Source organism: Palaemon carinicauda, chromosome 40, assembly GCF_036898095.1.
Source record: "Palaemon carinicauda isolate YSFRI2023 chromosome 40, ASM3689809v2, whole genome shotgun sequence".
Taxonomy (NCBI): domain Eukaryota; kingdom Metazoa; phylum Arthropoda; class Malacostraca; order Decapoda; family Palaemonidae; genus Palaemon; species Palaemon carinicauda.
Genome location: NC_090764.1, coordinates 51,615,521 through 51,628,799, shown reverse-complemented (window position 1 = coordinate 51,628,799; position 13,279 = coordinate 51,615,521). Strand labels below are relative to the sequence as shown.

The window sequence follows — 13,279 nt, the reverse complement described above, 5'->3', positions numbered from 1 at the left end:
TCTTCAACACGCCTTTCACGAGTATGTGTACAAGGTCTCCTCACGTACGCACCTCAGGATTCCACGTGCAACAGAGTTCCACATGCACCATCTCCAAACTTATGACTTCAAACGCACATGTTCTAATGTATTTACGATCTTTATCTGTATTGCCGTTCATGCGTTAGCGGGCAGGGTCTCGACGCGTGCAATTTCTAACACTAACGCCTTACATGCTTGCGTGCAAGGTCTCCACACATACAGTACCTAATTGTACTGTTTCATGCGTACATGCAGTCTCTTCACGTATGGTCTCTGACCGTGTTGCTTTTCATGCATTCGTGCATGGTCTCCCCACTTATGGCCTCTGACAGACATAAGAAGCATGATGACACCGATGAGGAACGTGATGTTGTACTCAGGCTTCTGCTTCTAAAAGAAGAATGTGAAGAACACTTCATGAATTCCAATCAATAAGAGTTGGGTACATGTGGCTCCTACTGTTTCTCTCCCCATGGGAGAAACAGTGCTGTAACAAGAACCCTTCTTGAGTGAGCGTCGAAAGTGTCCTATACTGTTGCGGGAAGAAACATTGGCATTTGAAACTCTTATGGAGCTGGTCACATGCACTGCCAGTTTTAATGGAGGCCTCTGCCCCTTTTCCTCCGTTCTTAATTATGAAGAAACTTCGGTACTTGCCACATCTGCACCTGTGTTCGGTCTCGTTTCAAATGCAGTGCCCTCGACCAAGTGCTACTGCTTTGCTTAAGATGTCTGAAATTATCAATCAACGATATGTCTAACTTCATGTTCTCAAATCTGGGATGCTTCGTTCATCTCCTCGCCAGCCAGAGGAGCCTATTTGAATGTCCCACGAACCTGGAAAGTAAGTTTTCTAGGATCTTATCTTTCCATTGCTGTAGGAATAGTTGAAGTGTCCCCCGGAATGGGAAGGCAAGTCATCATGAGCCTTTATAGAACTTCCTTGTAGTGAAGATATAAAGAATGGCTTGAATTCATGAATGGCTGGGTTCTGGGTCCTGACTATGATCTGTTGAAACATTGTGTTTGTGCTTTGTTTGTGTAGTGTGGTGTCAGTATTTTGATTGTAGTGGGTGGTATTCTTTTGTGTCCATCTCCAGCCACACAGGAGAACCACCTTACACCGACCCATCTCCAAAAACCAATGTGATATGTGTGTATTCTCTCACCGGATACACACTGCTTGCTGCCTGGCTCATTAGTTTACTCAAAGATCAGTTGTTAGACCACCAACCCAATCCAGGAGCTTTTTCATACTCGCTCTCCCATGTCTGTTAATGTTTTGATATACTGTAGTTGATTTAAAGTAAGTTTATAATAATAGATGTAGAAATTCTCCATCATCTTTTCTTCTCTTCTTTTAAACTGTGGATGACACTGCTGAAAGCAATTTTTTATGGATTCTGCCTCGCATCAATACAGTCTGGGGATATGTAACACGACCAGCACTGTTGACTGCCAGTTGCTTTCACACCCAGTCTCACCAACAGACCATCAAACTGCAACAGGTTTTACAATGTAGGAGCCTTCTCCTTTGCTCTCACCATACCTGACTATACTGCCTTCCACAGCTTTAGGTGGGGAGTTAAGGCTCTTTATTAAATACCTGGAGGAGTCTTGGTCTTGACAGGCCAAGTTTGCAGCAGGTGAGAGAGAGGCAGATGAACTTGGTAAAGAAGAGGAAGAATGTTCACATGAAGAGGATCTCCGCAGCCAAGAGAACATCTTAAGAAGAGAGGAGAAAGCCAGACATTTCACTGCCCTGTTTCAGCTATGCTCTAGAAGCAGAAAACTTTGGATCTGAAGTAACTGTTTTGAAGATCATTGCAATTATCAGACAAATTACAATTTGGGTGAAGTTTTAAGGCTTTGGTCAATATGAGCAAGTCCTCCAATGACAGCTTATTTGAGATCCCACAGGTCTCAAGAACCACCCTGATCTGATCTGGCTTTCGAAGCAATCAAGAATGCAAACGTTCTAGTTTCTGGGAGAAGCTATTTTTTCAAAGAAAACCATTCTCACAAAATTCTGCCACTGACACTTTTTAGACAGAAGAGATTTTATTTACCCGTGGAAGCTAACCCTTCCCCTTGACCTATTGATAGTGAGGCTACGACCCTGACTCTAGGAACATTGTTGGAAAGACTCAAGCAGGAGCTTACCATTAACTCCACTTCCTAGACTTGCAGCATGGGAGCAGCCTAGAGAAGGAGCCTCCAGGCGACATCCTGGCTTGACCACGGGTTGGGTACAATGCCGTTTTTCACCTCTTTTTTTGGACAGTTCAAAGCCGTAGAACAATAGGTTTTAACCGGCCCGGGGTAGCCCTGGTGAAACGACTGGAAAACAACACATCTTTTCTACTGTTGCTAGTCATTCTGAAAGATGAAAGATCCCCATCGCTAGGGTTCAGGAGTTAGTACCCAGGATCTCGAACCCAGGTGGCCACGAGTCCAGTCTTTCTTCAGCTCTTCCCTACAAAGGTGACGAGATGGGACCAGATTGGCTTACCTTCCTGTTCTTTTGCAGGGAACACTCTTCTTTCAGTACGGAAGGACTAATAAAGCGATCCTGAAAGCCTGTTCTTTCTTTTTGTAGCAATCGGACACGTGCTCTCACTCGGGGACGATATGACCACCATGGTTTCTTTGATGCAAAGCCAGAATATTGGATCTACCCTAGCCTTTCAGAAGAACTTGTCAGTGGGTCAAATATTGAAAGCAGCTTTCTGAACGAGTCAGACTACATTCACAGACACTAATTCAATGCACCCACAGGTTACTGGACACTTTAACCATATGACCTGTGGTAGTTGCTCAACAGGTAGTGTAGTAAACCTAGCTTTCTCACAGGACAAGAAGCTGCACATCTAAAATAGCAGTTGATTCATCATTTCCACTGTCTTAAGTGGAATGGATGTACAGTATTTGCATGTAAGCTTTAATACTGGGTAACTTTTATATTGTAATTAAAATAGAAGTGTTCATTCCTTAATCCCTCTAATAAGGAGAAGGACGGTTAACAATGTAAGCCTAGCTATATACTATTGCCTTGCAATTGAGACCTGGTATCTTACAAGGACAAGAGTTCTTCCATGACTGCTTATCATTTTTCAGTTCTCAGACTATAGCCTACAAAGAGTGCCATAGGAGGTAGATTGGAGTCACTACTCTGATCCCAAGAGGTCTAAGTGGTTAGCCATCCCAGGATTTTAGCCAGCCAGTTTGATAATAGGGACTTCCTTTTTCCTAAGGATAAGTCTCCTATTAACCTATTAAAGGACAAAGGTTTGTATGTGTAGGAAAAAATATAAAATTTTAAAGGTAATTTTTATTTTTCCTATCAATACAAACCTGAGTCCTTTAGATTATATTTTCTGCCTCATGCATCCCGCATGCCCTAGATGAAGGTCAAATTAGCTACTCAGTGTGTTGGGGGGGGGGGGGTACTTCCCCCGCCACCTGCCAGTAACTACCGACGCCTTGTGTAAATCTTAACAGCCAAATTCCTGCTACACTGAAAACATACAGTATATACTCTTGTTAAAGAACTCAAGTTTGTATAGTTGAGAAAAATACCAATTACTTTTAAAATTTCTTATTTCTTGTTTTGTACTCAGTGTTACATATTTATTGTATTTTTATAACTGTATTTATCTTTACAATATTTTAATTATCATTACATGTGATTCATAGTGGTATTTCCCTTTGAAGTGAGAGTGCTCTACCTTAGAATAGAAGCAACTAAATTCAGACGCACCAGCAAGCCATCCACATTCTCATTCTTCTCTAGTCGATGAGAGATGACTAGCACCATTTGCTTGTGGCAATTTTTAAAAAAAAAAAAATTTCTGCTTTATCAATCTGGATTTTAGTTTGTTTGACAATGATCATCTTAGTAAAGCATTTGCATTAGTAGGTAGATGGTCTCACTTCTATATTTAGTTCATAATTTAGATGAATGCTTAGGCAATATGATCAGAATTTAGAATGTACAGTACAGTTTATTATTTCAAATTTTTTTTCTGAATCTAATTGGATATTACTAAATTTCTATCAACCAAAGTAAATTTGATAAAGTTTTCTTTGGGGAAACTTCTTAGATGTCAATTTATGAATTTGATTTATAATTTAATCTTTCAGCCGTTCAACGGATTTTGAAGTTCATCGAAACTGGCTTGCTATTACACATAGTTTACCTGTAAGCAAATGGTACTATGATAACACCTCAGAATGGACGTTGGACTACCCTCCATTGTTTGCGTGGTTTGAGTTTATTTTAGCTAAGGTAATGTCTACAGTATTATTTTAATGTTGTATATAGTATTATTTTAATGACTTACACAAAATTTATATTCTATTTCTTTTAAGAATGAAAATGATTCAACCAATAAAAAAGATTAAACAGTACTACCTAAACTGGCTTGGTATCTGCCCTACGGAGGATGGGACAAGTGGTTAGAATATTGCATGAACCTCCTGAGCTGCCTCAATGGTAAACAGTTCAATCATTTAAAGTCACAGGATTTCACCAGAGATTTTTTTGGGGAGATTTTCCATCTTTTTAATTGGATATCTTTTGTTGTGAATTGTTCATGTAAATCTCCTGAATTTGCTTAATTGCGTTTGTTTCTTACATGTATAAAATTCCCCATATTGAACCAAATAATTTATACACTAATGTATTTATAAGATGAAATGTTTTTAAAAATCCTCATATTTCAGGTTGCTTGGTATTTTGATCCCCGGATGCTTCAAGTTGACAACCTTAAATATGCTTCTGTGTCGACTGTGGTTTTTCAGCGTTCCTCGGTAATCATTTCCGACCTTGTATATGCGTATGGGTGTAAAATGTAAGTTGAATTCTGTGTCATGTATTAATGGAGTTTCTACGTAAAAGAGTATACAGTACAGTAGTTTTTAAATATTAAACTTAGCCGGTGAATATATAATAGCTGACGTCTCGGACGGCTCGACAGAAACACAAAAACTCGCGAGCGATCGCCATGAAGGTTGCGGGTGTGCCCACCAGCGCCAACTATCGGCCAGATACCGCATATACATGTAAACAGCTTCAGTTCTTCTCTGTCGGTCTTGTCGACAAGTTGATTCCATTACTCGCTGTTGACCTGGAGTTTTTCGTCATTCTTGGTGAAGTACTTCTTTTTGGTTTTGAGCTTTCGCAGTGCAGGTGTTTTTATCTTCAATTAAAACTCTTGAACTCTTTATTTGGATAGATTTTATTGTTGATGACTTTGGATTGTTTTTGGATTTTCTTTGACTTTTCAAAATGGCTGACCCTTCTCCGATTCCTAAATTTCGTAAATGTAATGCTAGGGATTGTAACAAACGTCTTCCAAAGGCCTCTTTCGACCCACATACCGTGTGTTCTAATTGCCGGGGTAAAACCTGCCAATTAGGAGATCGGTGTGATGAGTGCGTGGTACTTTCGGAATTCGACTGGTTAGAGTTTGATAAGTATTCTCGTAAGCTAGAGAGAGATAGGGTGAGGAGAAGTTCCTCTAGATCATTAGAATTTTCCTCCTCCCATGCCCCTGAACCTAATCCTTCCCCTGTAGTAGTTGTGCCTGAACCTTGTACTAGCACTCATGAACCATCAATGCGGGATATGTTGCGTGCCATTCAAGCGTTGGGCGAGAGAGTTGAATCTTTGGCAACGGACCGTAATCAACTCATGGCGGATGTAAAAGTGTTAAAGTGTCAGAGTGCCACATTAGAAAATCGTGGGGATAAAGTGATTAGTGCGCAAAGTGTTATAAGTGTTGCGACCGAGGGTTCGTCTGTTCGTGCTTGTCGTTCGCCTAGTCCGAGACCTCTTCCAAGCTCCCATGCACCATGGAGAAGTAATGTCGTAGGACTTATGGGGACGAGAGGCTTTAACCAACGAACAGACGTTCCCTCTATGGTTTCGGGCGTGTCTCGTCAAGACCGCCCCTACCATAAGACGAGCGAGGCGGTTTTCTCCTCGTCATCCGAAGGCTTCTCGCGTAAGAAACCGTGGAGCAAGGTTTCTAGACCCTTAGAGCAGAAGTCAGTCCCTTCAGGACAGGTCCAGCGTCCTGGCTGTAGCCATTGGGACAGCTCTGACCCTGTGCAGTCATCGGAAGACTGCTCGCCGCCTAAACAAAAGCGTAACACGGGCTCCGAGAGTCCTAGTTTAGGCAACGTTTTGCCGTCACAGACGTTACCATCGTCTCGACCCGTACCGACTCCCGTTGATCCTAAATGGGTTGTCCTGCAGGATATGCAGAATAAGCTTGCCTCCCTTATGGAGGAGTATACTGTTGAGCAGGTTCACGATAATCCTCGCCGTTACGCTGATCGAGATCCTGGCCGTCAGCCGCCCAAACGAGCCTTTGCTCGTCCTGTTGACGTTGGCGTTACAAAGTCAAGTCAGTCACGTGACTTGGAGCCTCACTCGATGCAGTCCCGTGTTGACTTTCAGCCGCTTGTTGACGTTCAGCCGCTGCCGCATGCTCGTGTTGACGTTCAGGACGTTCGCCAACCAGCTAAGTTGACTTGTTTTGACGTTGAGCGTCAAGCACCGCAGTCAAGAGTTGTTTTAACTGCTCAATCTAGGCAGTCAAGGCAGTCTCGACTTGACGTCGAGCGTCCTCCCGCTCCTGTTGTTGTTGCTGGTCAGTCCTTTAAGCAGTTACATGACGTAGCGTCCTTGACTGCTACTGATGCTCCTTTGCGTGTGGACTCTGCTTGTCAAACATTGCCACCAAGGCAGGTCTCTCCCTTGCTTGAGACTCATCAGTTGTCGGACGAGGTTCCTTCTGATGAGGATGTTGCTGATCCTCCTCCTACTGATAATCCTTTGGATGTTTTATCAGACGTAGAAGAGCCTAAGGCTGCGCAACCTTCTTTGGATTTTAAGAAAAGCATGATGATTTTCAAGGATCTTTTCCCAGATCATTTTGTTACTGCTGCTCCTCGTTCGCCTCCGTCTGAGTTTGCGCTAGGTTTAGCTGCTACCAAGCCTGCCTTTACTAAGCTAGTGCTCTCTCGCTCTTCTAAGAGGGCTTTACGTCTTCTAGGCGACTGGTTGGTTACCAGGAGGAGTTTGGGGAAGACGGCCTTTGCCTTCCCACCTTTTAAGCTAGCTTCTAGATCGAGCGTCTGGTATGACACGGGAGAAGTTCTCGGCTTGGGAGTCCCTGCCTCTGCCCAGGGTGACTTCTCAAGCCTCGTAGACTCTCCCCGTCGCCTGGCCATGAGACGCTCTAAAATTTGTTGGTCCCCCTCGGACCTTGACCATCTCCTTAAAGGGGTATACAGGGCCTTCGAAGTTTTTAACTTTTTAGATTGGTCTCTAGGAGCATTAAGTAGGAAGATCTCGTCTGCTGACCAAGATGTGTCCTTACTTATTATGTCTTGTATGGACAAAGCCATCCGCGATGGCTCCAATGAGCTCGCCTCCACCTTTACGTCTGGAGTCTTGAAGAAGAGAGAAACCCTTTGCTCTTTCCTTTCAGCAGGAGTTACTCCCTGTCAAAGATCGGAGCTTCTCTTTGCTCCCCTATCGGCTGCCTTGTTTCCTCAACAGCTGATTAAGGACATTGCTGCTTCGCTTATACAGAAGGACACCCATGACCTGATGGCTTCTTCTGCTCGCAAGGGAGCTCCTTCTTCTTCCTTTGTTGTGAGACCCAGAATCGAGACTCCTGCGTCTAGGTTTATCCCGCCCTTTCGTGGCAGAGCTCCCAGCAGGGGAGGCTCTCGTGCCGAGGGAAAGAGAGGTAAGAGGAGAGGAGCCAAGTCCTCCCGTGGCAGAGTCTGACTGCCCACGTCCTCAGACAGCGGTAGGGGCCAGACTGAACAACTTCTGGCAGGCCTGGGAGAAGAGGGGTGCAGACCAAGAGTCTGTGTTGTTGCTCAAGGAGGGGTACAAAATACCTTTTGTACGCAGACCTCCTCTAGTAACAGTTCCTCTAGACCTCTCTTCCAGGTATCGAGAGGAGTCAAAGAGACAAGCTCTACATCTCGAAGTGTCTCTGTTGCTAGAGAAGGGAGCGGTGGTGAAAGTCTCGGACCTTCAATCACCGGGATTTTACAACCGTCTCTTCCTAGTCCCAAAGCATACAGGAGGTTGGAGGCCAGTGCTAGACGTCAGTGCGCTCAACGTTTTTGTTACGAAAACAAAATTTACGATGGAGACCACGAAGTCTGTCCTAGCAGCGGTCAGAGAGGGAGACTGGATGGTCTCTCTCGACCTGCAAGACGCGTTCTTCCACATTCCTATACTCCCGGATTCCCAACCGTTTCTGAGGTTTGTTTACAGGAATGTGGTGTACCAGTTTCGAGCACTGTGCTTCGGCCTCAGTCCTGCTCCTCTCGTGTTTACGAGGCTCATGAGGAATGTGGCAAGATTCCTTCATTTATCGGGAATTTGAGCCTCCCTGTACTTGGACGACTGGCTTCTCAGAGCATCGTCCAGTCATCGCTGTCTGCAGGACCTACACTGGACGTTGGGTCTGGCAAAGGAATTGGGACTTTTGGTCAACATAGAAAAGTCGCAACTGATTCCATCCCAGACGATTCTCTATTTGGGGATGGAGATTCGCAGTCTAGTTTTTCGGGCTTTTCCGTCTGCCACCCGAATAGAACAAGCCCTGCTCAAAGTCCGACTCATGCTGAAAAGAGAACGTTGTTCAGTAAGAAGTTGGATGAGTCTCGTAGGGACTCTGTCATCCCTGGAGCAGTTTGTCTCGCTAGGGATACTTCACCTTCGCCCTCTCCAGTTCCATCTAGACTCTCACTGGAACAAGAGCAAGACTTTAGAAGCTGTATCAATCCCGGTCTCCGAGCCAGTAAAAGCATGCCTGAACTGGTGGGACAGCAACATAAGTCTGAGAGAGGGTCTGTCCCTGGCAGTCAAGAACCCAAACCACGTGTTGTTCTCAGACGCGTCGGATTTGGGTTGGGGTGCGACTCTGGACGGTCGGGAATGTTCGGGTCTTTGGACGTCGGTTCAGAAGAGCATGCACATCAACGGCAAGGAGCTATTAGCAGTCCACTTGGCCTTGATGAGGTTCGAGAGCATTCTTCGAAACAAAGTGGTAGAGGTCAATTCAGACAACACCACAGCTTTGGTGTACATCTCCAAGCAAGGAGGCACTCACTCCCACACACTGTACGTGATCGCAAGGGACCTCCTCATTTGGTCAAAAAATCGAGGCATCTCCCTGTTGACAAGATTCATCCAGGGGGACTTGAACGTCTTGGCAGACTGTCTCAGTCGGAGAGGTCAGGTGATCCCCACGGAATGGACCCTCCACAAGGACGTGTGCAAGAGTCTTTGGGCGACTTGGGGTCAACCCTCCATAGACCTCTTTGCCACCTCGTTGACCAAAAGGCTCCCGATCTATTGCTCGCCAGTCCCAGATCCAGAGGCGACCCACATAGACGCGTTTCTGATGGACTGGTCTCACCTGGACTTGTATGCATTCCCACCATTCAAGATAGTCAACAAGGTACTGCAGAAGTTCGCCTCTCACGAAGGGACAAGGTTGACGTTGGTTGCTCCCCTCTGGCCCGCAAGAGAGTGGTTCACAGAGGTACTTCAATGGCTGGTAGACATTCCAAGGAGTCTTCCTCTAAGGATAGATCTCTTACGGCAGCCCCACGTAAGGGATCTTCATCAAAGCCTCCCCGCGCTTCGTCTGACTGCCTTCAGACTATCGAAAGACTCTCAAGAGCTCGAGGCTTTTAGAAGGAGGCAGCCAGAGCGATTGCGAGAGCTAGGAGAGCTTCTACCATCAAAGTATACCAGTCGAAGTGGGAAGTATTTCGAGACTGGTGCAAGTCAGCATCTGTTTCCTCTTCCAGTACCTCTGTAGCCCAAATCGCAGACTTTCTCTTAGATCTGAGAAATGTTCGCTCCCTCTCAGCACCCACTATTAAGGGCTACAGGAGCATGTTGGCTTCGGTCTTTAGACATAGAGGCTTAGATCTTTCCAATAATAAAGATCTCCAAGATCTCCTTAAGTCTTTCGAGACCTCTAAGGAGCGTCGTATGGCAACTCCTGGATGGAACTTAGACGTCGTCCTAAGGTTCCTAATGTCAGACAGGTTTGAGCCATTACATTCAGCCTCCCTGAAGGATCTCACCCTCAAGACACTTTTCTTAGTGTGCTTGGCTTCGGCTAAAAGGGTCAGTGAGATCCATGCCTTCAATAGGAACATCGGCTTTTCCACAGATAAAGCCACATGTTCACTCCAGCTTGGTTTCCTGGCCAAAAATGAACTGCCTTCTCGTCCTTGGCCTAAGTCATTTGATATACCTTGCCTGTCAGAGATCGTAAGCAACGAGCTTGAAAGAGTACTGTGTCCAGTAAGAGCTCTTAAGTTCTACTTAGCTCGTACTAAGTCCTTACGAGGTGGATCTGAGGCCTTGTGGTGCTCAGTTAAGAAGCCATCATTACCTATGTCAAAGAATGCTTTGTCATATTTTTTTAGATTTTTAATCCGAGAGGCTCATTCTCACTTGAGTCAAAAAGACCGTTGCTTGCTTAAGGTTAAGACACACGAAGTAAGAGCTGTAGCAACTTCCGTGGCCTTTAAGCAAAATAGATCTCTGCGAAGTATTATGGATGTGACCTTTTGGAGAAGCAAGTCGGTATTCGCGTCATTTTACTTAAAAGATGTCCATACTCTTTATGAGGACTGCTACACACTGGGTCCATTCGTTGCAGCGAGTGCAGTAGTGGGTGAGGGTTCTACCACTACATTCCCTTAATCCCAATATCCTTTTTATCTGTCTCTTGAAATGTTTTTAATCTTGTTTTGGGTTGTACGGAAGGCTAAGAAGCCTTTCGCATCCTGGTTGATTTGGCGGGTGGTCAAATGTCATTTCTTGAGAGCGCCCAGATTAGGGGTTTTGATGAGGTCCTGTTGTATGGGTTGCCACCCTTGATACTTCAGCTCCTGGGAGTCTTTCAGCATCCTAAGAGGATGGCTGGGCTTCGTGAGGAAAGCAGACTAACAAGGCAGAGTAATCGTCAGAGTCAGCTTCCTTACCAGGTACCTATATTTATTTGGGTTTTGTTATGATATAACTGTCAAAAACTCTAAGCATATACGCCGTAAACTGTATTAATACTGGTCTCTACCCACCACCATGGGTGTGAATCAGCTATTATATATTCACCGGCTAAGTTTAATATTTAAAAATGATATTTTGATTATAAAATAAATTTTTGAATATACTTACCCGGTGAATATATAAATTAAATGCCCCCCCTTCCTCCCCGATAGAGACCCAGCGGGATGAGAAGAACTGGAGCTGTTTACATGTATATGCGGTATCTGGCCGATAGTTGGCGCTGGTGGGCACACCCGCAACCTTCGTGGCGATCGCTCGCGAGTTTTTGTGTTTCTGTCGAGCCGTCCGAGACGTCAGCTATTATATATTGACCGGGTAAGTATATTCAAAAATTTATTTTATAATCAAAATATCATATTTATTCTTATATGGATATAAACTTCAGAGTCTTTTAATAAGGTTACTTTTTGTACGGCTAGACAAAAAAAAAAAAGAACTAGTAGATTGTCACAACACTTCTGGCCATGCTGGCAGACAGACATGCCTGCCTTCACTGCTATGATCAGAAAAGTGCATCGTTTGCTCGTCTCTCTTATTTTGCTTGTACTTATGTCTTTGTGTCATTGGCATTATTTGTCACTTGCGTGGGCCTTTCAGTATTTGTGAATTAGTGTTTCTTCATGTCTGCCAAGGACTCCAAATCCTCACACTCTTTGTCCCTTCTGCAAAGGTCAACGGTGTGATAGTGGTAACAAGTGTAATGAGTGTCGGGAGTGGTCTGCCTCCCAGTGTGAAAGGTTTAGGCGATAAAGAAAGACGAAGTCTAAGCAGGATTCTTCTCCTTCGAAGGTCTTTTGCACTAGAAAAATCCAAGGCTTCTGCTGCTTCCCGATCTTTCTCCGAAGCGCCTACTCGTTCGGTCTCTTCTGAGAGACCGTCGAGTAGTAGCACAGCCCCTTTAACACCTGGTCAACCTTGGTCCTCGAAAGAGGGTGTTGCTTCCTTTAGTGAAGTTCCCCCACCGAGGGTCCGTGACTCCTCCTTTTTTCCAGATGTGGTCATCTGAAGCGTTGTCTGTTGCCTATCCTGCCGACGCCCCTGCCACTTCAGACTCTTCCGCCGTTGCTGTAGACTGCGCGTCCCCCCTGCTAACCATCCTTCAAGGGAAAAGCAAAGTCCTTCGTCCGTCTCTTGTGCGAGTGTTTCTTCCTCTTGAGGGAGTTCACTCATAGAGACTCCTCTTCGGAGGACTGCTGCTGCTAAAGGTCAGCTTACTAATCCGAGCATCAATGCCCTCGGAAGCGCGGGCGTCCTGGAGAGTTCTGGTGTGTTGGAGAACGCTTGTACGCTGGAGAGTGCTGACGCGCTGGAGAGCGATAACGCGCTGGCGAGCGTTGACGTACTGGTGAGCACTGGTGTACTGTATTGGTGAGCGCTAGAGTGCTGATGAGTGCTGTCTTGCTGGCGAGCACTGGCATGCAGCTGGAGCACAATCTGTCAGTTTAGATGGGGCGCAAGTGCGCTGAAGGCAGGAGAGCATTGTGTAGGAACCTGGAGAACTGGCGAACGACACGTTGGCTGGCGATGAAGCATCGGCGACGAGCGAGCACGAGGATGACACGCAGGTGAGTGACGCGTGGTCACACGGCGAGCAGGCAAGTGCAGAACTGGAGTCAGGAACGGAGATGTCAAGTCAGGAGGACGGAGAGAAGCAGAAGATCTGCGTGTAGGAAGAACTGGAACCGGGATGTGCCCTTTGGAAGGGCGAACATTCACCGTAGGGGATCGCGCATAATCCACAGGAGAGTCCAAGGACTAGTAGCAGTGTTGTCAGAAGAAGGTCCAGGAGCAGGTGAAGGTCCAGGGCCAGAAGACAACGGACTAGGAGGCTTCTTTGCAGGGGAAGGCTGCGTAGACAAAGCCGAAGAGCCAAAGAGGCGCCTTTTCACCGACGGTGAAGGCATACATCTAAGGAGAAGAGAGACGGCGAGCATGACTGGGGTTCGAGTCCCGCTCAAACTCGTTAGTTATTTTGGTCACTGCACCTCACCATCCTTGTTATCTAGGGATGAGGGTTTTGGGGGAGTCCATAGGTCTATCTGCTGAGTCATCAGCAGCCATTGCCTGGCCCTCTATGGTCCTAGCTAGGGGGGGGATTGGGCACTGATCATATGTATATATGGTCAG

At 45.7% G+C, this 13,279-nt stretch overlaps 1 protein-coding gene across 2 annotated transcripts in view; it reads left to right on the top strand.

The window, feature by feature from the left end:
* xit (ALG6/ALG8 family glucosyltransferase xit) overlaps positions 1–13,279 on the top strand; it is a 182,008-nt gene that overhangs the window by 29,578 nt on the left and 139,151 nt on the right. For both annotated transcript variants that reach the window (XM_068363730.1, XM_068363731.1), the window contains exons 3-4: positions 4,165–4,309; positions 4,747–4,874. In XM_068363730.1, coding sequence (XP_068219831.1) covers positions 4,165–4,309; positions 4,747–4,874 — 273 coding nt within the window. The remainder of the gene's footprint in view (positions 1–4,164; positions 4,310–4,746; positions 4,875–13,279) is intronic.